At 41.9% G+C, this 25,114-nt stretch overlaps 1 protein-coding gene across 1 annotated transcript; it reads left to right on the top strand.

Annotated features, from left to right (window-relative positions):
• The first annotated feature begins 10,937 nt into the window (after positions 1 to 10,937).
• Positions 10,938 to 14,423, top strand: pou3f1 (POU class 3 homeobox 1). Its single transcript, XM_080897646.1, has one exon. It carries the CDS (start codon positions 10,998 to 11,000, stop codon positions 12,120 to 12,122), a length of 1,125 nt encoding a protein of 374 aa, XP_080753772.1. The 5' UTR covers positions 10,938 to 10,997; the 3' UTR covers positions 12,123 to 14,423.
• The last annotated feature ends 10,691 nt before the right edge of the window (positions 14,424 to 25,114 follow it).

Genomic DNA, 25,114 nt, shown 5'->3' with positions numbered 1-25,114 from the left:
TTACTGTATATGTGGCTTACGTCAGCATGGAGACTAGTTGAGAGAAGTTAGGATGTATTTTTAAGTCAGGTTCAAACAATCAGACATGTGGCTTTAATGCAATACTTCCACAAATAAAACAATACAGACTATTCATTCGAATGGTAACATACTGCTGTTTTAACAACTCACACAGCGAGCCCGTGCCATGCAAACCTCATCACCCTAATACCCAGCCTCGCTCACAAGAGCCCCTCCTTAGTTTTGGAGAGGGGTGCATGCTGAAGCAGCTGGGAGACGTGGAGCCACAATGGCCCTTTAGGGCGAGACGGCCCTAATCCATCCCAGCGTCCAACAGCGCCAGTGAAAGGAGACCTGTCAATCATAGAATGGCACCCTCGGGTCTCAGAGATGGGCGTGCTCTGATGTAGGATTTACTGTACCCCCTCTCTTCTGTCTTATTAAAATCTCTATGCAGACCGAGATATATGTATGCACACAGTTACATGTTGGCATATACAGACACAGTTTGCAGGCTCTTGTCTGTCACCGCTGAATAAGATATATCTTTGTGTATTTATGTGACTAGCGAAAAAAAAGGGGGCAACAATAAAAATAAAAATATACAGCATGATTTTAAAAAAAGTATCTTGTATCTTAAGCTCTCACAACGCCTCTAAAAACTCCACATCAGACAAAATTTCATTCACATTTCTTTTTTATTTAGATTGTTTCACTTAATCAGCAAACAGTTCAGTTGTACTTCGCTGGCATATACATATGATGTAGACATTTTTAATCCAAATGAGCAGTTGAACATGGAATTACATGCCGCGTATGTTAATGACGGAGACAGTTGTGTAGAAGCAGACGATGGGTGATGATCATTTTGGATACATTTCATAGGGCTGTTGTCTGGCGTGTGTGCGTGCACACATACACAAACAGTTATGGATGGAGGAACACCCATACGAGCAAACAAAATGCAAATAGACACACACGCTCCAATATACACACACATACACACAAGGAGTAAACACTTATTTAGAGGTGTCAGACACTGCATGTAATATCCTCTGGCACAGTGGCTCTATGTGTACGTGTTTCAATGAGCTGAGCTGTGCACTGTCCGTTGCAGTTGGGTGATGGTGATCAAATCTAACAGACAGTGAGGACCAGAGCACGCTTTCTGCCTCAGAGACACGAAGAGAGAGAGGGGGGGGGGCACTCAGACCGCCTCTGGCCACCATTATCTCTTCAGTGCATGACTGTGTCCATGTGAGTGTGACAGTGTGAAAAATAGAGTGTTTGTTTGTTTACTGTGTGCATGTTGGTGTGTGTGTGTGTGTGTATGTGCGTGTGTGTGCATGCCAGTGTTTGCTTGTTCATGTGTGCGCCTGTCAGTAAATCCGAATAAGTGTGTGTTCACATTTGCTGTTCAATATGCTGAAGCCAATATAACTGACTGGGGGATAACTAGTGAGCCAGATGACATAGCGGGAAGATACTTCTCCTCAGACCTTAATTCAACCCCTCCGGGCAGGGTTAAAGCTTCTTAAACTTCACAGACGACTTTTTCATTCATTATAATTATTTAAGTGGACAAACTTCTCTGAAGCTACACTTATCTGGTGTAAAATAAATATAATCTCCTGCTAGAAGACAAGAGTCACTAAGACCACTAAAATAGCTGACTGCAAGTTGAAGACTAACTTAAAGTAGGCTTCGGGTGAGATCAAAAGGTAAAATCTATTCATACTGCTGATATCAGGTGTTATTGTGTATCTCAAAACACCACAAGAGGATTAAAAAAAAGTTGATGGGTCTCAGATCAGGTTAAGTGCATCTGGACACTCTATTATGTGCATATATGCAGCAGGTCAGGGAATCCTAATAAATCTGCTTAATTGATAATATATTAATCACTCTAATAATAATAATAATGATAATAATAATTGGTAAAATGTTCTCATTAGTATGTAAACACGGGCATATCTGGAAACATGTTTAGTACCTTTAAAATCTTGTTTTCGTGTTCAAATAAATAGAATGGATGGAGTATTAGTGGCAATGTATTTTTTTCTGACAAGAAATGTTGACCTAAAGTAAAGAACAAAAAAACACTAAACCTCTGAACTAACCTCCTTTTCACTGTAGCATAAAACACACTTTCTGCAGACTAGTTTGTGTAAAGCTATGTCATAATTTTGTTGTAATATTTCTGACAAGTCATTTTGCATTTTTTTTACTTTTACATGCCAAATCGAAATTTTTATTTTTGTCTATTGGACAGCAAAGATAAAATTCTTTAAAGCAGTAAAGAGACCACAGTGGGATGTTGCTAACAGAAACTCACCCAGAGCTGGGCTGGCCTAGAGACCTACATCATTTAACATACTGCCAACACCACACTACCTATATAGCCAAAGCACCCCACACACTCTATCCACACATCAGTCACTGCTCGCTGTGTGTGATAGCGAGAGAGAGAGAGAGAGAGAGAGAGAGAGAGAGAGAGAGAGAGAGAGAGAGTGTGTGTGTGTATGTGTGTGTGTGTGTGTGTGTGTGAGTGCGGGAAACAGAGATGAATGACCGTCTAATCGTGCACACAATGCATCTAAGCTCCATAATGAAAACCACTGATAAGAAAAATTAACATAACAACTAAGTGGTACAGAACAAGACAGTGGACTTAAATAAGGAGGCCTCACGCACCATAAATCTGAACCATAAACACAAATATGTAAGACACACAAACATAACTCAGTGACTTCCTCATTCTAAGCTGGGAAAAAAGACCCTAAGGCATATATACACATATCTGCTTCATCCTCATTTTTGCTTTTTGCCAGTTCCCGCAGAGCTGGGTCCTCCACTCATAGCACGGTGCAGTAAGTTTTAATGGTAAATCAACAAAGGGCCAACATGAAAGAAAGGCTAGCTTTCCAGTTTGCAGGGTGAAGAATTATTCATCAGCACTGTAGTGTTGCACTGCAGGCGAAAATCCTGCAGCAGCGCTCCATTTTAATTGCCAGAAAATGACTGTAAATGATACAGAGAGAAAGGGAGAAGAAGCCAAAAAAGGAGACAGAGGGAGAGAGAAAGGAAAAAGAGAGTTCGAATCAGAGGTATAAAGAAGGGGAGGAAAAAAAGGACACCCCCTCTACCAACAGCTGCCCCCCAAATTGAAGGCCATGGTGATAAAAAGCTATGTGGCAATCAGAGAAGTGAAGTGTCCCCCCAGCAGCCTAAAAGAGAGATAGTGAAGGGAGAAAAGAGGAGAGGAGGGCAAGGGGGAGTGCCATCAAAAAAGGACTGGTGGGATTAGGTCTGAGAGAGAGTTTACTACGCTCTTTTTGTGCGCCGAACCTGCAGGATTAGAGATAACAAATGTTAGCCGAGGACGGGCACCTGCTGTGAGCCGAAAAGAAGAAGAGGAGGAGAAGAGGGGAGGAGAGACGAGAAGAGCTAACCCACTAAAACAGCAGAATGGGCTTTTGTAGCCCTGTGCAGAATTAGAGGAAAGAGGGCTGAAGGGGGGAGACAGAAGAGGATAAAGAGGGAGTGAGTAGAGAGGTAAAGAAGTGGATGGAACGGGTACAAAGTAAATTTGTAATTGTCAAACAGATGAAGGAGCTGAGATTTTGTGGAGGGGTAAACATTGAACTTGCTAATCTTTGGACCTCAAAGCCTGCTTTGCTCGCAGTCACTCTAACGCCTTCACCAATATGCGTTTCTGTTTGCTTGAATTGTGTGGCCCCTGTAAATCCACAGATCAGACTTCATGTAAAAACGAATAAAGCACAACAAATATTCCAAGTTTTTAAAGTCTCTCAGCTCTCACTTGTTCTCCTCGCCTTCTCCTAACTACCTTTACACTTCCTCCTCTCCACCCGTCTGCAGCACTTGGGTGTATGTGACTGAAATTGCTGCTGGGGCCTGGGGACCTCCCCACCTGCTCTCTGCAATGACCCCAGCCCAGGAAGCACTCAGACTGGTCAATCAACAATTAAAAGCCTGTCTGTAGCCACTAACTCAATTCAACCACTCAGCTTAGTGCTCCGTTAGAGCCGAGGCACCCAGACAGAGCCGAGACAGACTCAACAGCCTTGACCTCTCCACTCCAGATCTCTCTCTCTCTCACACACACACACATATGGGGTGGTCCAAGCCAGTGTGGTCACACCTACACACCCTTACCGATGTCTGAACCCCTGGGGGCTGTCTCGAACAAATGCATCCCTAGGTGGGGAGCAGTGTAGTAGATGTGCACGTGACAAGAGGCGGGAGAGATTTACCTTGAGGCCTGGCCTGGACAAAAAGGTCACAACCTCTGTCTTGCAAATGTCTTGGTACCTGTACTTCAACCTGAGGGTTTAACCCTGTTTAGCGTTCAATACTGAGTTTGACCTTTTCTTCAGGCTGACTTAAGGCATTTACTATAGTGGACTCTGGGTCAGTATATGTGTGTGTGTCTGTGTAGTCCAAGTTTTCACACACGCAGACGCACAATCCTTAAACTAAATGATGTAGTGATAGAAGAGGCATGAACACAAACATATTGGCACCAGTTTCCACTCTAAAAATACACAGTAGCGCTCTTTAACACACACATACACCCACTAAAACGCTTCAGTCACCCCATATGTTTCCTGTTTTTACTGTTTCATCATTCACTCACTGCTTGGAAAAAAAGACCTGGAAATGTAATATAAAAACAAAAGCCAGAGAATAACTGCAGGGGCTGGTAAACGAAGCATAAAGACCCCGAGTGACCGAGGGGAATTATTTGGCTCCATTAAGCAGGCATTAACATGAATTACTATCTAATTAAAATTAAACAGCTCATTAATAACTTTGCGGTGGGGCCTTAGTGTGGAAGTTCTCTGGAGTGTGTGTCTGGAGTGTGTGTATGTGTATTTGAAGATCTGTGTTTTGTCACAGCCAAGAGAGCAGTCAAGTGGGATAAAGCCGAGCAGCTGCCCCAAAGGAAAGTCAAGGCCTGAGAGGGCTTACCTCTGGAACAAGACAACTCTGAAAAAAGATGTTCTTCAGCAAATAAAGTTAACTTTATTCACTGTTTAATCCTGCAGCATCAAAAACTACAGTAAATGAAGCCGGCATCCAGCTGGCTTCGAGGTTAAAAGTGTGAACCACAGATTCAATGGTACAAATCCGTATGCTGCATTTCTTTCCATTTGTTGTCTGTAATCTGTCAATTTAAATAAATAAATAAATAAATAAAATGTCAACAACATATTTCAAATTTTAAAAAATGCACAAAAATCTTGTGTGTAGCTTTACCAGGTGAAAACGCCTCATTCTTAACTTAAAAGTGGTTTTAGGGGCCTAAATGTACACACACTTGTGGGTATTGAAAACGGCTTTTTAATAAGATATTTAGCATTAACAGTAATAATCAATAAAAGAATCGTGTGAGTCAGAAAGTTCCAGCAGTGTCATCGTATCTACACAAGCAAATAACAATCACACATACAGGAAACTAGAAGAGGGGTTTACATAGAATGAAAGATTGAAATGGAGCAAAAGGAGTCACGAACAATGATCGATCATGAACAACAGACTTCCCACAGAACATGTTTGCACACTTCTGCGCGCACACACATGCATTTTGACAATATGTGAGACACGTCGACTCACTCCTGCCGTGTCCTTTTGGGGTCGTGGCCTTCATGTCGGCAAGCCGCTCAGCCTTGCAGGGTCTGTCAGGCGAAAAGCAGACAGAAAGAGAGAGATGGTCTGAGTCTGAGATCAATGTGTTACCAGTCTTGTCATCATTTTAACAAGAGGATATTGAAGAGAAGAGGTGTGGGCTGTGTAGGGTACAGCTGATGCTCAGTAAAGATGGCAACAGTGGTCATTGTTACATTTGTTTTCATGGCAGTGGGACAGAAACAATTCCAATGTTAAATCCTGGCCTGCACTGATCTTAAAAATGCACTATCAGCAAACTGAACCCAAAAACTTTTGGCTTTTTCAGCCTAAAGTCAGATTTGCAAACATCATTTCCCGTGCATTGATAATGCAACCTAATAATCAAAATCCACAAGATTGTCCAAAGCAAACACTCGACATTCTAACAACAAAATAACTTGAAGAAATAATGATAGATAGTCTTCAGAGATGCGGAGTGAATGACAGAGAGGGGGGGTATGGACTTAGGCCCCAAATGTATGCCAGTGCATGCATCAGCCACCCCCCTGCACTCTCCTCTGGGCCAGGAGCTGTTTACCTCTCTATCAGCGGTCCTCTCTAAAAGCTGGGACCCCATCCATATTCACTGGCCTCAAATTCCTCTGCTTATCTCCCCCCAACCCTTGAAAAACCTCCTCGTGTTCCCCTTTGCACATACATACATACATAAACACGTCTTTATGGAGGCAAGAGGCAAACGCGCTGGGCCAGGAGGGTGTCGGGGATAAGAATCACCTTGAATTCAAAGCAGAGGATTGTGGGTCCTTGGCGGGCGGATGGATGGACAGGAAACCAGGCACATAGGCTAAGGATCACACTGGCATGACACACAAAACTGCTAGACAGGTAGAAAGAGGCTTTAGGCAGGGGGAAGGGGTGTGTGCAGCAAGAATATTAGCAATTCAGAGGATTTGGAACAGTAAGGTGTGATGCTTTCAAAATTGTGTGTGATGTCAGGTGATCTGTGTCATTAGGTGATGGATGCTTGTGCAGGTTGTTTTTCTGTATAAGCACATTTGTGCTCTACTCTAAACATGAGCTTTAAATGTGGAGTTTTACGAGGAGTCTTTTAAAATTGAATTGAAATTTTTGCTTGTATGTCAAAAAGTGAACTCAAAAAGCTCTGCTGGCACAGGAAATAGAATAACTCTTATGGGCACTTAAAAAGTTATTGAGAAATATAATTGGATTAGCTGTTGTTCACAACACTGAGATTTATATGAAGTGGACAAATCACTTGTGATGGTGGCTGCTTTGAAAAGGGGAGCAGGAGACTGGCTGATAAGAGCTGAAAGTACAAGTGAGGGCTCAAAGAGTGCTTGAGCAGAAGCAGAGACACATGGAGTAGGGGGGGACCGGTACCCCGTTCCTGTACAAGCTGCGTTGTTTGGGGATTGAAGTTGGGAACTCTCTCCACTACTAATTGCGCGCCGGTGCTTTCATGAATATTCATTCTGGCGTGTTCAGACCCCGCCTAATTAGCCGGGAGATAGAGGAAGAAATTCGCACCTTTTACCACAAGAGAAGCGTTTTTCCCCCGTCGCATTCTCAGGGGGATGCTGGCAGAATAGCCCAAGTTCATTAGCCAAAAAAGAAAGCGAAAAAAGTTACCTGAAAAGCACGGGACGATTTTGGTCTTCAGAATGGATGGGCAAACAGGATTTTTTTTTTAATTACAATTGCATATTTAGTGCCTATTACGCATGTCTGTCAAAAAAAGAAAAAGGAAAAGGAAACGAATTACAATTATCTGATTGAGTGAGTTGGTGGATATTATTCTACTCGCGGTAGTTGAGGGGTACATCACATGAATTTTAAAATCTAAATATAGCTTGTGGCAGTTCGAAATGTTCCCCCTGGAATTGAGGAAGACTTGTATTAAACATCTAATATGAAGCCGCTGCCGTTTTAGGAACGCGAGTGTCTTATTTCGGATATATTTGTGGAAAACAAAACCCGATTTAACTTTATTTCGGACTTAAATGTCGAAACTACTAAAACCTCGAAATGCAAAAAAAATCTAATGTAAAGCTTTGCTGCTAAAATCAGTTACATTGTGAAATGATATATATTCACTTTGTTTCAATTGTTCTCTGATAAAACATTTAAACTTTGTCTCCAGCAACATTTTATTCGAGATACAGAAACGGCTGTGAGATCATTTTATAATCATCCTATTTGTCGTGTTTAATTTTAATGCATCCCTCCCATCCTAACTGTACTCACAACAAGGCAGCGCGTAAATGAAAGGTGGGGTTTGGTTAATTGAAGGGTCGATGAGGTTTTGTTGGCTGAGTTGCGCCCTGGCAAAAACTGCTGCATTTAAAGAGATTGGGATTGAGGGGGGAGATTAACACGTGACTGCCCCAAAAAGAAAAATGCCTCTGCTCCTAAACAACAACCTTAATTAGAGAAGCACGGATATTCTAAAATTGTGAGCGGTCCGGGAAAACGTTGTTTGGTTAGTTTTCTGTTGTTCAGATTTCGTTACACTGTCTCTCCAAATCTGTCAGTGCATCGCAGGAAAGGGGCTCGCAAGAAAGTACAGAATAAATCAGAGAATTGTCTTCTCAGGGTGACACAAAGGGGACTTATTTCGGGTAAAAGAGGTCACCCAACTTCCTCATCTCTGCGGTTCCACTGTAAGTGTGCCTCGTAATTTCTTTCTTTTTTCTGAATCCATCATATCGCCTTCATTTCCAGCCGCTTTTCCTGTACGGCCTGTCATTCACCACTAAGTTCTGTGTGATCCCTTTCATCGAGCGCACCATGGAAACCTCGCGCATCCTGGCAAAAATGCACCTCAGCGCACACAAGGCCATATTCTTTACAAAAGGGCCAAAGCATCTGGACCTTTCTTTTCCAGCAGCTACTCGCTGGCATGGCAAAGCACAAGACTGGGTCTGTGAGGCAGAAACCACTGCTTTTTATAGACTGGGGACAAGAATGACTGAATGGCTAACGCATCTTCATTAACTGAGAGCTGCATGAAGCTCTGGTCTCTTATAGCAGTGACGCGCAAACCCGGGGTCTCTCAAGACAGAGGAAAGACAGTGATTTTTATTAAAGGAGTCGCGTTAGAGGGGCTTTGTCATCCTCGTCATACATGTTACTTTTAATTTTTTTCTCAGATTTCTGCGTTGTATTGCATAAAATATTAATTAAACTACGTAAAGGTTAGTTGATAAATGTGGTAATACATAGTGTAATTATGCATCAATGTATTTTATGATGTATAAAGACAAATTACTCATGCAAACTATTCATTTTTTTAAGAATTAAAGGGAAACATCAAGTGTAACTTATCAATCACGAGTCGTGTTTCTTAAATTCTTACATTGCATCTTATACCCAAATATCAGACTCTGTTACTAATAAATTGCTCCGAGATGAAACGAAGATAACTCGCGAGGACTGTCTCCCACTCATTCCAAATAAATATGTAACGGATGGGTGGACAAAAACCACGCCTTTCGAGAGATGATGACGAGCACCTGTGACCCCGACAACATTTTCCGCACACACGTACACACTCACGCCACACACACTCGCTACATTGTTAACGCTGGAGACAAGAGTACAGCAAGGACGCAGTGACAGCAGAAAGGAGACAACTTACCTTTTAGTCTTGTACTCCCGGATTAAAATGAACACTCGAGTTGAGTCGTACTGTAAATAGAAAGAGAATAGTCGCATGGGGAAGATGACAACAAACAAACACGCGGCAGAGATAAAAAGGCAAAACATTGCTTTCAGGTAAATGATTAAAATGGGACTGTTGCGCCTGAAAAACCTTCCAAAAAGCTCCTGTTTTAGAAGGAGCGGAACATGTGCCTGATTGCAGAGTTTTAGGCGAATGGAACGGGAGAGATGTAAGATTTGTTTAAAGCCCCGCATTTCCATTTAAGAACGTGATTGTGTTTGCAAAGATCCCTTTCAATCTTCGCATCCCCCCCTCTCTCTCTACCCCTCAGCGTCTCTGAGGCTGCTTTGCAATTCATAGAATTGGTAATTTGCTATTGGGACAAAACGTGAAGGGAAAAATAATCAGATCAACCGGGAGAGGTAGTGAGGAAGGAGCCAGGAGAAAGAAACACAAGGTTTCTCTCTCCAAGTTGCTGCTTAGTAAAATGCTTCGAGAGGTAAATGATATCAGAATATAGACTTAAAAAAATTAACAATTTAAAAAAAAAAATCTGGAATCTGTTAAATCTAAATTTCCAGGGCTGGGGAATATCCAGATTAACCAAGACGCAAGCCAAGAGCTTGGCAGCGAAGAGTCCGTGTCATATTAAAAAAATAAAGATTGTTGTATGATTATAAATGGTAATTATCAGATGTGGCAGTCTGGCTTTGAGGATATCAAAACAAGAGGCGTAATGATGGGACTAAATTGCATCGCTATAATATGTCACCTCTGTCACCTGTACTCAACGTATGTGCAGGGAGGAGGGCTAAGGAGGGAAGGAGCACGTTTTGGCCTTTCTGATCTAAGTGGGTGGTGATGATGAGATCACACAACATTGAAAATTACCGAGACAATACAAATAAATGACACACGCGGAGGCTTTGAAACAGAGCAAATGCTTTCGAATTTGTCACACATTTACGACAGCATCCACAGACACGTCGCATATTATTTACACGCCTCTCGTTGTGTGGGTGGCTGCAGAACTGGAGCAGCGCGCCTTATAATCTGTTTAAAACGAGGAGCGCTATAATCATCAGTGACCTATTATAAAGGTGCACGGGTGTGTGTCTGTAAGTGCATCTGTGTGTGTTAGAGGGAGGTGGGGGTGGGGGGTATCCTTCAAAAAGATCTCCGTACTCCCCCACGTGGTTATTTGCAAAACAACCGATCTAAACCAGAGGAAACCTAATCAAACCCCGCTGCTGTAGCCCTGCTCACCTTCCTTGGAGAAAACTGGATGAAATGAGAGAGAGAGAAAAAAAAAAGTTTAAAAAAAATGAATTAATTAAAAGACGCGCCTTGTGTGCAGGTTCGCCAAAACGAGCTGCAGAAACTACTGTTAAAAACTCAGAGACATTTATTAAATAGAACATATGTTTTTCTATAACATATGTAAGATCGGAGCTCTGTGCGAAAAATGCACTGCACCGTGCTCTGAACCCCTGCGTCTATTGAGTGTGTCCCTAGTGGGCTTGAATCGGAGAGGAGCCAATACAAGCGGAGAGGAGGCGTGTCTTCGCTCTTCCACAAGACCTCCCAGAGCAGGTTGTTGCGTTTTGGCTCTAAAGCCTGGAGACCTCCGAAGTGCTCGTCAGTTTTCGAAGTAGGAGCCATGGCGACAACAGCTCAGTATATTCCGAGGAATAACTCCTTACCGTCTAACCCGCTCATGCATCCGGATTCGGACAGGATGCACCAGGGGACGACCTACAGAGAGGTACAGAAAATGATGCACCACGAGTACTTGCAAGGGCTTGCGGCGACCAACACGGGACACCCGATGAGCCTGACGCACCATCAGTGGCTGCCAACCTCCAACACAGACTGGTCCAGCGGCACCCACATCGGACAGGAGCACAAAGCCAGCGTGCAGGCGAGCAGGGAGGACCTGAGCAACGGGTTCCACCACAGGTCTCACCTGGTGCACCAGCAGGCGCAGAGTGGCCACCATGGTTCGTGGGCGCCTGCCACGACGCACCACTTATCCCCGCTGTCCCCAGCATCTAACGGCCACCAGTCACTTGTCTACTCACAGCCTGGATACACAAACCTCAACGCAATGTTGAGTCCCCAGCCCGGCACGCTGCACCATGGCATGCGGGACCCACTCCACGATGATTCGGCCAGCCACGACAACCAGATGGAGTCGCCCCAGCAGGCTTTCAGCCACCACCAGGATCACTCGGACGAGGACGCGCCCAGCTCCGACGATCTGGAGCAGTTTGCCAAGCAGTTCAAGCAGCGGCGGATCAAACTTGGCTTTACGCAGGCGGACGTGGGGTTGGCCTTGGGCACCCTGTATGGAAACGTCTTTTCTCAGACCACTATCTGCAGGTTCGAGGCGCTGCAGCTCAGCTTCAAGAACATGTGCAAACTTAAGCCGCTCCTTAACAAGTGGCTGGAGGAGACAGACTCAAACACGGGCAGTCCCACCAATTTGGACAAGATTGCTGCGCAGGGCAGGAAACGAAAGAAGAGGACCTCCATCGAAGTGGCTGTGAAAGGGGCGCTGGAAAATCATTTCTTAAAATGCCCAAAGCCATCTGCTCATGAAATCAGCACTTTAGCCGGTACTCTGCAGTTGGATAAAGAGGTTGTCCGTGTTTGGTTTTGCAACAGAAGACAAAAAGAGAAAAGAATGACACCAGTGGGGGTCCCTCACCCGAATATGGAGGACGTATATTCCCAAGCAGAGACCCCTCCTCTACACCGCACACTACAGAGTCCTGTGCAGTGACTGTTTTCATGAACAATCCGAGCATTTCCGCGGGGGGATAGAAAAGGGAAAGGGGCTATGGAGTTTACAGTATTTAAGTTTGGCTTTTGTTTTCCTGAGAGAAAAGAGACGTGGAAAAGTTGAACAGATCAGTTTTGCCTTTAGTATTCGCGATTCGCGTGCTCATCAAATAGATGGCAAGAGGAAAAAAAACGTTAAGAAAAAAAGAATCATAAAAAAGAAAAAAAAATTCGCTATTACTGATTCCGTGCGCATTTAAAGTGAAACAAAGATCTTTATTTACCAAAATTTTACAGAGGAGACATGCATATAAAGTAAATTTGATATCCAATGGCTGCTCCAAATAGGGGGTAATTAAATGTGGCAACTGAGTCCATCTCCTCCTGGTGTACCATGAACTGTAGGCGCTGACCCGAATGAGGTTGTAGCCTGAAAATGATCAACACTGGAGATGAAAAGCCTACACTGAATGAACATTTAGCTTTTTTCAGGCTTAAACTGGTTATCTGAATATTAGTGTATACTTTCTTTGTTATATTAAGTGTGATGTTTTGGTTCGGGAAATTCTTTAACTTCAGTGTCTCTCTTCCTGCAAAGTGTCTATGATTTTGTTCATTATTTGCTATGGGTACTGTATCTCATCAGAGCAACCGCTAATTTCTTATTTTTTCTGTTTACTCAGTGGGAGTTGATGGTTGGAGGAGTGATGGAAATTGTGGCACCCGAAAACACAACACTTACAAATAACGCCAGACACGTTTTAGAAATTGTGCAAGTGCAACAGGACATCCAAGTTCTGACTGCATGCCTTAAAAAAATCGAGCTTTTTGCAGCTGACCACGCCGAAATTTGCAAAAAGCACCAAATTAGAAGCAAGCGTTTCTTTTCTTTTCTTTTCTTTTCTTTTCTTTTCTTTTCTTTTCTTTTCTTTTCTTTTCTTTTCTTTTTGGAGGTTTTGATTGTTCTAAAATTATTGTTTTCTTTGCATGGAGCACTTATTCTTTCGTTAATATTAGTAATGCTATATTATGTTTTTAATAAAAGTGTGAGTGTAGCTGATCTCATTAGGCTTAAACACAAAAGCCTAAAAATCCCATGTTTACAGGTTCCTGGTTATCACCACAGAGCGCTGTCAGCCCACACTGCTTACTGCCTGTTATCCTGTTGTATCCCAAACATTTTGAGAGATTGGTCAAATATGAAAAGTTATAATAACTCAGGTAACTTCAGTGCCCCATGTCGGAATATGACGCCTGTACATGATTTGTTTTCCTCCGAGTGTGTATTTTATTTTTATTTTATTTTTTAATATAATTCAGTTTTTTTGTTTCACATTGTCATTGTATTATAGTTAAACGCTGGAATCGGAGAAAAGAAAATTACAATTCATTCATTGAGGGTAAGCGATGAAGGGATTTACTTTAGATATATTTATTTTTTCCCGATCTATAAGGAAATCTGAAAATCTCATGTGTCGTGTGTCATATCTCAGTGTTGGACCAGTCCAAAAGCCTACAGCAGTGCTATTCAATACAGATGAGGGAAACTTTTTTTCCAGGAAAAAAAATAATGATAATAATAAAGATTTTAGAGAAAATGTTGCCAGGATTATTTCCGATATGTAAATATGTCTAATATGTAAACTTGTATTTGTTCCGAGATATTGTTTTGTTTTTTGTTTTTTTCGTTTTTGTTTCTTTCCGGGCAGTTTTGTACACTTACTAATTCCAAGAAGATATTTTAATATGATTTCATTTATGAATCTGACCATTTATATATATATATATTTATTTCTTAAAAGTGTTTGGAGCTTTTTTGTTCAGCTCTGTTAATGGTTACGTTGCAGTGGACTTCAGTATGTTTTTTTTCCTTTTTGTTTACTACATTGGTTGTATGTTGATTGCTAAATGTAGACTGCAAAGTCACATTTATATTTATGTTATAGTAATATTTTATTACTTACATAAAACATATATACAAGAAATGGTCTTCTGTCTTCATTAAAATCCAAACTACTCGTCTTTTGTTGATGTCTGCTACAGAATCACCAGGCAAGAAAAAAATAAACCTGATCATCAAGTTGAATGCTTTTCACTGTGCTGAGCATCGGGAAGAAGTGAGCACCCCATGTGTTCATTTTAAATAGCAGTGATTCGTTATGTAACAGGGGATCGTTTAAAATCAGAAGCTGTGTACATGTGCTGTTAAGGGGAATAGACAACAGTATTTTACCTCAGGCATTCCCTGCTAAGTTCACAGTCTGTGACGTTGTTCACATCTTTGTGTAAACGCAGTATTAAATTGTGCAATATAAATACGGAATTACTGTCTTTTCATTGAGTGATTATTACTATTATTATCATCATCATCATCATCATTATTACTATTATTTAACAGAGGCGTTTGTAGCTAAAATATGCTTTCTGGAATTATAATTTGAGCTGTATTCTTTATAAAAAAAAGCATCGATCATCACTTGACGTGTTTTAGGCATTTAAAAGGCGAATTGTGATGAATCTTTGATCTCAGACAGAAGTGCCTGCAGGCAAACATCAGCCTCTTTTCCAAAGATAGAGAGAGGAAAAGGCACACAGGCCCATAGGATCGACATAAACGACGGGCCCTAAACTTTTATAAGGATAAAGACAAGCCTAATAAACAGGCAGCATATTTATGTGTTTCTAGCATTAAAAAAATCGACATCACTAAATAGTAAATTAAATACAGTCTCACCTCATGGAGCCTTCTGTCAATTACAACGGAACAAAGCGGCAGAAAGCATTATTTTTACATTTGCATGTGTAGATAAAACCAACATATATGTAGTGAAATTTGTGCAGCTGCGGATATTTTAAGAAAATTTACTGTTTATTGATACATGACGAAAACCGAGAAAATTAAAAAGATTTACTGTTGATTTCTCTTATTGAAGTAGCCACTACTAAATGGGATTATAGCTAAAATCTAAAGTTTGCGTTTCTTGATGAATTTATTCTTTTAGTAGAGGATAGTAAATTCATATTATTAATAATTGCACATTTATATTTACGCATTTCCTCATGGTTTTTGTGGTGATCGTACAGGAACTCGCAATGCAAAGTTTTGTGTCCCGTTCAGTTTAGCCACTTTTTAATTTTTTTAACTTTCTTAATAAATAATGCCTTCGTCTGTTAGTATACATATATATGCACCAACGTTAAAATTTCTCTTCGTGAATTATTTCCTTCAATTTAGGATGTTCCGAATAATTTTAAACATGATTTTGTGAGCATCATTTGTTCATCCATGGCATGCCTTTGGAAAACTGCGATAAAATAACAAGAGAAACAAAAAACAAAACAAAAATTCAGATTGTATTGGGGGTTTTTTAGTCGATCTTTGGTGCTTCTGTGATGGAAGTGTAAAAGTTTATTTTTTTTCATAGGCTGAGGTGGTCAAATTGTGGGAGAAGAGGCCACATTAGGAAGCAAAGCAATTGCCAGACAACAGCGAGTCGCAGGCGCCCCCTGCTGGCTAAACCGGGGTACTTCAAAGTCAAATGAGCCTTAAAACGAGGAACGTAATATTCCAATAATCATCAGGAACGAGATTATTTCTCTTCATTGTTTGTGGCTGTGTCAGAACCTTTAGCTGGCCAATCTTCAAACAGCTTTACAAAAGTTAAACAAAACACTGCGCTCTATTTCCTTTAGTCCGCTATCAAGCTAATACATAAATTCATTTGGGCTAAGGTTTATGACTCTGATAGACATTAAAAGGGTTTTTGCTGCTTGTAGCATTTTTGGCACCCCCCCTAGAGAGATTTTATCCAGATACAGTGAAAAAGCTTTAGTGTTTTAATGATAATAGCAATAATAGTAAAAGAAATCACTATTATAATTTTTTTATTTACCCAAGTATAATACAGATTTTTGTTTATGAAATGTTAGTTACATGAAAAATACATAGATTCCAGCTAAATAAGGTTACACAAACTCATTGCCTCTGCTATACCTGGATCAGTCATGCTTACTGTCATGTTACCCGCCCCCCAAAGGCCCATACTGAGCTGAGGAACACCCTGATAAACTGTTGAGAATGACTTTTTATGCACAGCCTTGCATCCAGTTCATCTCTTCATAGTAAACAGCTTCTCAATGAGCCACTTGTTCTCATTATTAAAAGTTTTATAGGTGAGTCAAACAGAGATCAAACAACAGGCCTGCCTGTGTTAGATCAGGCTCACAAACCACCTAAAGTGACCAGCAGAAATTGTGGCAAATGCACAGAGGCCTGCAGAGGGGACATAGAAGGCTAAACAGAAGACATCCACAGTTGACCAGACATGAGAGACTGTGGTGACTCACACCAACTGTTATTTTTTGATGATATGCAATTTTTATTCTGCACCGTATGGAGGGACACAACCTCCATTATGCCATTAAATCAATAATACATGAGGAGAACTCATCACAAAACAGCAAAACCCAGGTATTTGACCTAAGTATCACTGCAGTTCATTCTTTCCTCCCTTCCATCTCATTCACTCTCAGCAGTCTGCTTTCCTACTGAGGGGGCCCTCGGCAGCCCTTGCAGTGGAGCTCCAGCCTCAGCACTGCCCGGGCGCCGATGAACACCAATGCCTCCTTCATCAGGGAAGTATCGTCACACACAGGAGATGTGGATTAGTGATGATTAGCAGGGATTATGGCTGGTTAATGGTGGGAAAATACATTAGGAACCATCGGCTCTTGGAGGGGGAGGGGATTTCACTCACACTAGCGGATTTGCATTGATCCACAGCAAATGAATGAGGATTAGTAGCATCAAGCTATCTGCCAACAGATAAATAACATTAAGCGTATTATACGCCAACGCCTGCTATTAATGACATTACAAACACCACTACAATGCTGGCAATTATGGAAATAATAGGAGCAGCTGAATAAGTTAGGCTGGGATTCTTGGGATTCCAGCTCATTCTCATGGAGAGGTTTGGGGTGATGCTGGAAAGTCAGGCTACTTAGTGGCAAAGACGCATGTAGCTTTTGGGTACCACCGTCTACTGGGACATACTTTAAGGGGTTTATATATTGTTAATGTTCTGATTTTTACTAAATAATTTATCACTGCTTTATAGGCTGGTAACAAGCCTTTCGTAATCCCATGTTTTACATTTCCAGGCTATGAAATTTCATTTTGGTTGTCATACAACCTTGTGCAGCAAAACATGTCTTTTTAACTGTTACCTTAATTTATCCAAAAGAACCCTTTCAGAGATGAGCAGCATTTGTAGAAGAGATGAAGAAGACCTGGACCAGAAGGGATTCTGTAAGATCAAATAGTTAAACCTTTGGTAAATATTTACTCATAGTTTAGCGACTCTAACTTGCCAACTCAAAGGCAATATTTGCTTATTACTCATAAAAAACATTAATATATCCATTAAAAAAAGGGAACTAAGACAAAGAAGCAAGATTTAATACACAGTGGTGTGTTAATGATTTTCTTTAATATTAGACGTTCTAAAAAAATGTGAAAATAAATGTGGTGAATAATTTAAACAGTGTTGATAAGTCGCAGTGGCTACCAAAGTATACTTTGTCCTTTGGTATGCCCATGTGTATCCATTTTCATTTTATTGCAGTTAATGGTGAAGTTCTGCTGGATCAATACTGACATCTTTATGCAATCAAAGTGCACGAGGATGGCATCGACAATATTTGTAACAAATTACATCTATCATATTACTCTGTAGGTAGGAGTGCAGAGAAGGCGACAGAGCCTGTAGCTTCCTTATTCTCCATTTCTACCTCTTCCTCTGGCCGAGTTCTCCTCTCCTCTTCTCACCGTTTATGTAATAAATACTCCTCTCCCACAGCGAGCGGTAGAGAAAGTGGGGTTGGAAACTGGAAAAAGAACAGAATAATGCATTTTTTCATCAAAAATTCCTTCTCTTCCCCTACCTCAAGGTTTCCTCCTCTGAGCCACTTGAAAGATGGGCAACAATGTGGCCACACAGTGAACACCTAGTTACCATATGAAACACTCCAGCAGTGAAGTGAAGGAGACGGAGAAGGGAGAGGAGAAGTCTTGTGTTATTTATGATACTGGACCTTGTAGCTATATGGGTTACCTCTTCATGTCTACTCCGAAGTATGGCCCCCATATGCGAAGGGGTATAAGTGCAGGTTTATAAAGTTACTCCCCCTCCTCACTGTATCTCTTTGCTCCTCACTGAGAGGTTTTGAAGAAGAGAAGTAGCCCGTCTCCCTCTGTCATGGCTTTGAGCGACATTTTATATCGCCTCAGGTGTCTGTCAGTGTGACTAACAGTTCTGAGAATGGAGAACTAATATCTCAGGAACTTGCCTTCAGGCAGCTGCACATAGATTTTACTGTTGGTGGCATACAATGAGACGAAAGTCATACTTTAGAAGCATTCAGTAGCAGTAATTACTAGTGATTCAGTGAGCTAGTAGGCATTAAACATTGCCTGTGACAACTTTAGCAGGTGATGAGAAAAGAGTGGGAAAGGCAAGATAAATACAATCATCTGTACTGCAAAAGCTGCCTTCATTTTGTGGGCTGTCAGGCAAAAAGGTTGAAAAGAACCAAAGGAAATGTATTAGGGATTGTTCTCTAACTAAGCAAAAGCAGTAATAATGATGGTTTTATTTTATTTTCAGAACCTCGTGGCACTTCTAAAAGTGCTGCTAAAGAGGCTTTTTAGACTACTGCACAAGGTTGCAAAATTAATTATTTTTGCATAAAAGGACATAGTAGTCATATGTTAAAGGTTGCCCCCTCTTTTCGCCTTTATGCCAGTCCTTTGTCAGCTGTAGTGAAGGCATTGCAGTATCTCTTGACTTCAATTACAAGGTTTACTGAAGAGAAGAGGAGAGAAAAAGAAAAGACAAGACCTTGCAGTAAAGAGACACATACCAGAGTAGGAAGGTCATCTGAACCTCGAGCACACTGAGATGTTCAGGGCCTTTCTTCAGTCATGTGTATTCAAAAGAAAAAAAATATGGCTAGTCAGTGTTCAAAAACGTATACGAACAGCTGAAAGATCATCTTTCTGCTCACCCTGAGCTGATCTGTTGTTTGCTCTGCACTGTGTACCAGGCTTATAACCCAAACCTAAACAATTTATCTTTGCCGTTGTCCTTTACATACGACTGATCGTTCCTGTTATGCATGATGGAACAGATATCACATTGTGAAGCCCTGCAAATTGGAGCCGGACAATAAATAGATCATCAAAGATGATCCTGCTGCCCCAGACAGTCGGCTTTGCCCTGCTACGCTGAGTTCAAAGGACGAAGATCGGTTGGCAAATGAGTGCGGTTGCTCAGCTCGCAGTCAATCGAAACAACAATAAAGATAAGGCTGATGGAAATAAATAAAAAAGGATGGAGGAATGAGGAGAGGAGAGGGGAAAAATAAGGCAAATGGGGGTGGGTGGGGGTGTGTGTGGGTAGGCAAAGCACAAAGATGAAATGGAGAACTGCCACTGTGCTCAAGGACACCGCATGCCACCATGTAATTAGAAATGTACACAGATGATTTGGATGCAGCGATATGATTAGGCAAAGCAGTCTCCAGTCTTAGGCCTAATCAGCTCACTTCTGAGAGATACTCCACCACTACTTGTGTGTGTGTGTGTGTGTGTGTGTGTGTGTGTGTGTGTGTGTGTGTGTGTGTGTGTGTGTGTGTGTGTGTGTGTGTGTGTAGGTGATGTAGAAAGGGGGGTGAATAATACTACTCCTGTCACTACAAGCTTTGGGAGGGTACAATGAGGAAAAGTTTCTGAGAAGATTTGTGAATAAGCAAGCAGATAGAATAAGGAGGTTTGGAGAAGACCTCATGATATTGTTTTTCTTAAAGATAAATATGGGGACAATAATAATAATCATATGCAAGAATATTCTGAACCAAAATATGTTTCTGTCTTCTACTCTGAGTCACTTTCTAGGTTCAACTTTAAACCAGACATTTTCGATGAATGCATTTTGATATCAGCTGAAAAAGTACAAGAAAGAAAAAACACCCAATACATGTGTGACCAAGAGCTAAAGCCCAGGATGTGCACAAAATAATCGAGGATGTACAAAGACCCCACTAATGAGCACAAGCCAATTAAAAGAGCTTCTGCTTCCACCTCCCTTTCTATCCCCTTCTGTCTGTCCTTCTGTCTCTGTGCCTTCAGTGGCTTGTTATTGATCACCTTTAACCTCGTCCCTCAGTGGTGTCAAAACTACCATTTAGGCTCATCCCTAGGGCTAAGCGTGTGTCGATAGCACCCTGCCTCATAAATCATTACTGGACGGAGGCCTTGGGAGGTTTTGCCTGCGCGAAATGCAGAGGGAAGGCTTGACTATCGTTGACACATTTCGGGACAGCCGACCCGTCATGCCCCTAGGGGTCAAGGGTCATCGATGGCACTCAGACACCACCGTCAACCCTGGTTTCTCCAGCCAACCCACCTCTAATCCCCAGCGGGCCTAGCAGTGGCACCCTTTTGATTTTTAAATAAGACAAAAGGTCAGTCGTCACCCTGCCCTGTCTTTACAGTGATCACCTTTGCTGTACGTGACAGTTCTTCTTTATTCATGATGGATCTCAGTGTCTGGATTGCTACAAACTGAATTAATGATTAGCAGAGTTTTAGGTTCACAGAATTAAGTATTTGAAGTTAGTGACAGTGGCATGAGTGAATGGTGCTACAGGGCACTATTGTTATCACTGTCTATCTTTTTGGTTATCTGTGTTAGCCTCACTCAAACTCCTCTTTACCTCCTCCTGGACTGAAGGCGCTTCATCTCCTCAGTACACGCCTGCATATCAGCCACAGCATCTACCCACAGCACTCCTCTTCTTTTTCTCTCCTTTCTGACATCCACTGTGCTCCCTATGATTTTCTCCCCATGTAAAGAGGCAAATAAAGAATTCATCTGATCCTCTCTCGCAGTTAATCTGCCTCTCTCAGTCCGCCTGTCTAGCTGCTGCTCTCCAAGCAGTGGTCAGACAAGCACAGTTACCCTTTGCAGTGGCAGTCATGGGGCCTGGGAATCAGGTAGTGATGGGTAAAGGTGACAGGTCCTTTGTTGGGGATAAAGACTCAGGGCGCATGGGTAAGTATAGAGTAAAGGGTGGGGGAATCAATGCGTGCTTTTCATTATGCTAACTAATGCTCCTTTGCATTCTCTCTATTACTGTGACCCGGAAATCATTCCTCTGCCAAGATGTAGGATCTTTCAATCATTTAATTGCAACTCAAGGAGCAAGGAGGCTTCTGGAGGAACTTAGGAAATACGGGTCTATCCCTCACAGATGTCTTTTCAAGTGGGTGACTTATAATTGCTGCACCTCTACATGTCAGTAAGTAACTGATGTCACTTAAGACTGAGGCAGTGGAATCAATGATTTCTCACTCGGTAGCTTCGGCTCTTCCTTCTGTGGGGGGACCTAACTAAAGAAATCAGGGTGATTTTAGGATGAAAAATACTTTAAATACCAATGGGTCTTATGCAGTTGTATGTCATTTTTTCCTCATTTTGTGATCAGTGGTGCATTGAAGCCATTTACTCAAATATACTTAAGTACAATAGCCAAGCATTTTTACTTAGGATAGCCATTATACATACATTTCTTTTGCATGTGGTATGTTGCTTTCATTTATATAAAGAATCTGAATATTTTTACTTTTGCTGGCATTACGAACACATCTTTACATACTCGCATTAGTTAAATAGTCGTTTTGTGTTGCATGCTTGAATAGATAGATGAAAAGGATCCATTGATGTAGATGCGGGATGTTGGTGTAGCAGAGCATACGGTATAGATTTGGTGCACATTGTTGATTGTTGTTGGTCCCCATGAGCCTCTCCACCACTGCACCCCACCTCTACCCTGCGGGATGGCCCTGCCAGGGGGTGCAGGCATGGGACAGGACACTCTGCCACCAAGGGGATTAATTGGTGTGGCACCTCTTTGGTGCACATGGTCAAAGCAATTAAATGGTGGCCCTAGGCCCTCGGTTTGCTATTACTAAACCAGTGACAAAGCTGCAAATTGGGTCTTTTCTCCTTGTGCCCGTAGTTCAGTGCATATGCGGATGAGTTGAAACGAATTCTGCATGTGTCTGCAGAATTTGCTTTATGATGTGTGAATAAAGGCCAGAAGGATTGCAGGTGTGGCAACATCAAAGCTTCAACTGAGGTAATTTTAAAAATACATTATAATTTGTGCTGTGTGCATGTATTAGTGAATATATATATTATATGTGTCTGGATGGACATTTGGATGTACGATGTGCTTAGTGTAAGCATGGTATGGTGTCTTTCACATCTCTCCCACTCCCTGCAGCCGTCAATTAGTGAGCCCGGGTGTTCGAAGGCCTTGTGCTCTTTCACATGAGCCTTTGTTGCTTCTGTCTCCCGTGCTCTGTCTCCCTTATGTTTGAAGATTGAGAAAGGACACAAGGCAGGTTACTGCTTTTCTCTGGGGTGTTGGTTTCTAGCTGTCATCCCTCTGTTAGCCCGCGTGGGTATGAAGACCACAAAATCCTCAGAGCCTTCAAACACAAGAAGGAAACACATGAACACACAAATGACCATTGCCAACTAGATTAATACACTAACAGATGATAGGACATATTTTTTACAGTAGTTTTTTTCTGGTCAGTTATCAGATTTTGTTTCTTATACAAATATATATAAAAAATATAATATTTAATAAAAATTATTTGTATTGAATAACTGACAGAAGCATTAAGAAATTCAAGAGATTTGGCTAATACTTGTTGTCATTCAGCCTATAAAGAATCAAAGCACTTGAATATGCTTTGTTTAGATTGCAGACATTTGTCTAACAAACCCAGCCATGTTAACCCCCATCCGCCTAGCAGCCCGGCCGTTCCGCCCCAATCTCCAGACACTGGGCTAGAGAAAAGCGTGAAGAAGGGGGCCAGACTGCAAACCATCCATCACATCTATCTGACCTGCCCTGCAGTGTTGAAAAGACCACGGTTATCACTCACCCCTGACACTGTCATCGATGTCTGTCCTTAAGAGTGCACACGTGTACACACACAAAGACACTGAAGCAGCACGCATATAGACAAGCTACAACATCTTGGCACTCAGTCCAAAATGTCCCGTCACCTCCTGTCCTTCGCTCGATTGCACTCTCATGACCATTCATCAGCACCCATCATTCACAAAAATGCCAACATGCTCAACAGATGGCTCCAACCCAATGAGATCACGACGAACGACAGGTAACTCCCAAAAGAGACCGGCCACATTTGTCTGCGCTGGAACCGTTCTGCAAAGTTGGTGTCAGCTTAGACCTCGACTGGTGGAGGCCTTTGTGCTGATCTGAGTTGGAGCTAGGCATTACAATACAATAGCTTGTATTGTCCCACTGCCTCTCAGCTTTATTACATATGTATGTGTTGATTGCTCCAAAACAACAATGCTGGTGGATGGCATTAAGCACCAACAATAACAGTGATGCTTGGCGCTCCTACTCAGCGTTGGATGTTTATCTAACAAACCTCTGTGTTGACGCCCAGCACGCAATAGTGTGAAATACCAACACAAGTGCCAGTTTGGGAATATCATGAATGGGGAGTTTATAGGCTTTTTTCTTTTTCCAGAACCTATTTCAGCAATTTTAACTTTGTGAGCAAGGAACAATGACAGATGAATGATCGTCATACTGGTGTTTCCTCTATTACAGGATACAGACAAAAAGAATAGCAAACAGCTGGCTGTATACAAAATTTAGATTAAGTCTGAGTTCTGTGCTTAGTGTAAGAAATTAGTAAGAGCCACACTGCGTAGATTTGAGAAATTGATAAAGAGACTATGGCAAAATGGACACATGAGAGAGATCCATAGGCTCAAAGGTCATCTAGCCCACCCACGTCACTGTGGTGTAACAAGCCTGCAGGGAATGCTGGATCGTGCTGGTCGAAAACCTTGGGTTTGTCACCCGACCCAACCCTTCAAGCATCACAACACACCCGATCAGGCCAAGCTATGTGCCACCCCTGCTGGTACCCTGTTGTATCAGAGACCTCCCCACCCTTGGGTCCCATTCACACTCAACCACACATGGGCGTTTGCAGACAACAGCCATCTCTGATGCCCTTCTGATTCGCTCTGCTGGCATTTAGCTGGTGAAGTTCAGTGTGTGCGTATGTGTGTGTGTTTGCTTCAGTGGGGCAGCAGGGAAAAGGGACTGAGGTGACAAGAGTTGTGGTGCAGATGTCTGCACAGCTAGCGGAGCCTCATGAATGGCAACTGTTGTGATGGTGACGGGGAAACGCGTTGGAGGCCTGGCCTACGCACTCCAGTCATCTGAATGGCCGGAATTCAACATGGTCGAAAGACAAGCTCATGCGTGCGGACTGGAAACAATGTGCCCTCTTTATTACTTTTTTTTCTATGTCTCTCTGTTACTGTCACTCAATTTTTAATCATTCCTTTTATGTAGCTGCAAGTTTCATTGTGCCAGTACTGTCAGTGGCACATATAAAATATATACTGATAGATAATATAACCGATGCATTCCTAATAATACTTTAAACATAACTAGTAATTCTTCGGGAAAAAATCAATTGAAACAAAGGAACAAAGATGAATAGGAAGTCAGCATAATTGATTTGAAGTGGAAATGTTGTGATTGATCTATTGAGTAGCTGTCTGGTCTTTACTCAGGGGACCATAAACCCTGGCCTCACATGAACAAATATATGCCATGGGTTATGTTTTTTTTTCTTCTTCTTCTTCTTTTTTTACCATGTTTTTATCAAGACTACAAGACAAAAGAAATTCATGATCTAATAAGGCAATGCTTGCAGCTGATGAGGATTTGACACAACACAAAAGGTGTGCACAACTACGCGTGTGCTGAAAACACGTGTTTCAGAAAAGTCTCCTGCGGTATCTGTTTACTGCACAAAGATGCCGATGGCGCTCATTTACTGTTATTATAAATGAG

This window comes from Rhamphochromis sp. 'chilingali', assembly GCF_963969265.1.
Source record: "Rhamphochromis sp. 'chilingali' genome assembly, chromosome: 11".
NCBI classification, from domain to species: Eukaryota; Metazoa; Chordata; class Actinopteri; order Cichliformes; family Cichlidae; genus Rhamphochromis; species Rhamphochromis sp. 'chilingali'.
This window is presented reverse-complemented; position numbering and strand designations above follow the sequence as displayed.

Bases quoted from the DNA above. Each gene is read 5' to 3' on its own strand.
- pou3f1 (XM_080897646.1), top strand. From the start codon at position 10,998: ATGGCGACAACAGCTCAGTATATTCCGAGGAATAACTCCTTACCGTCT.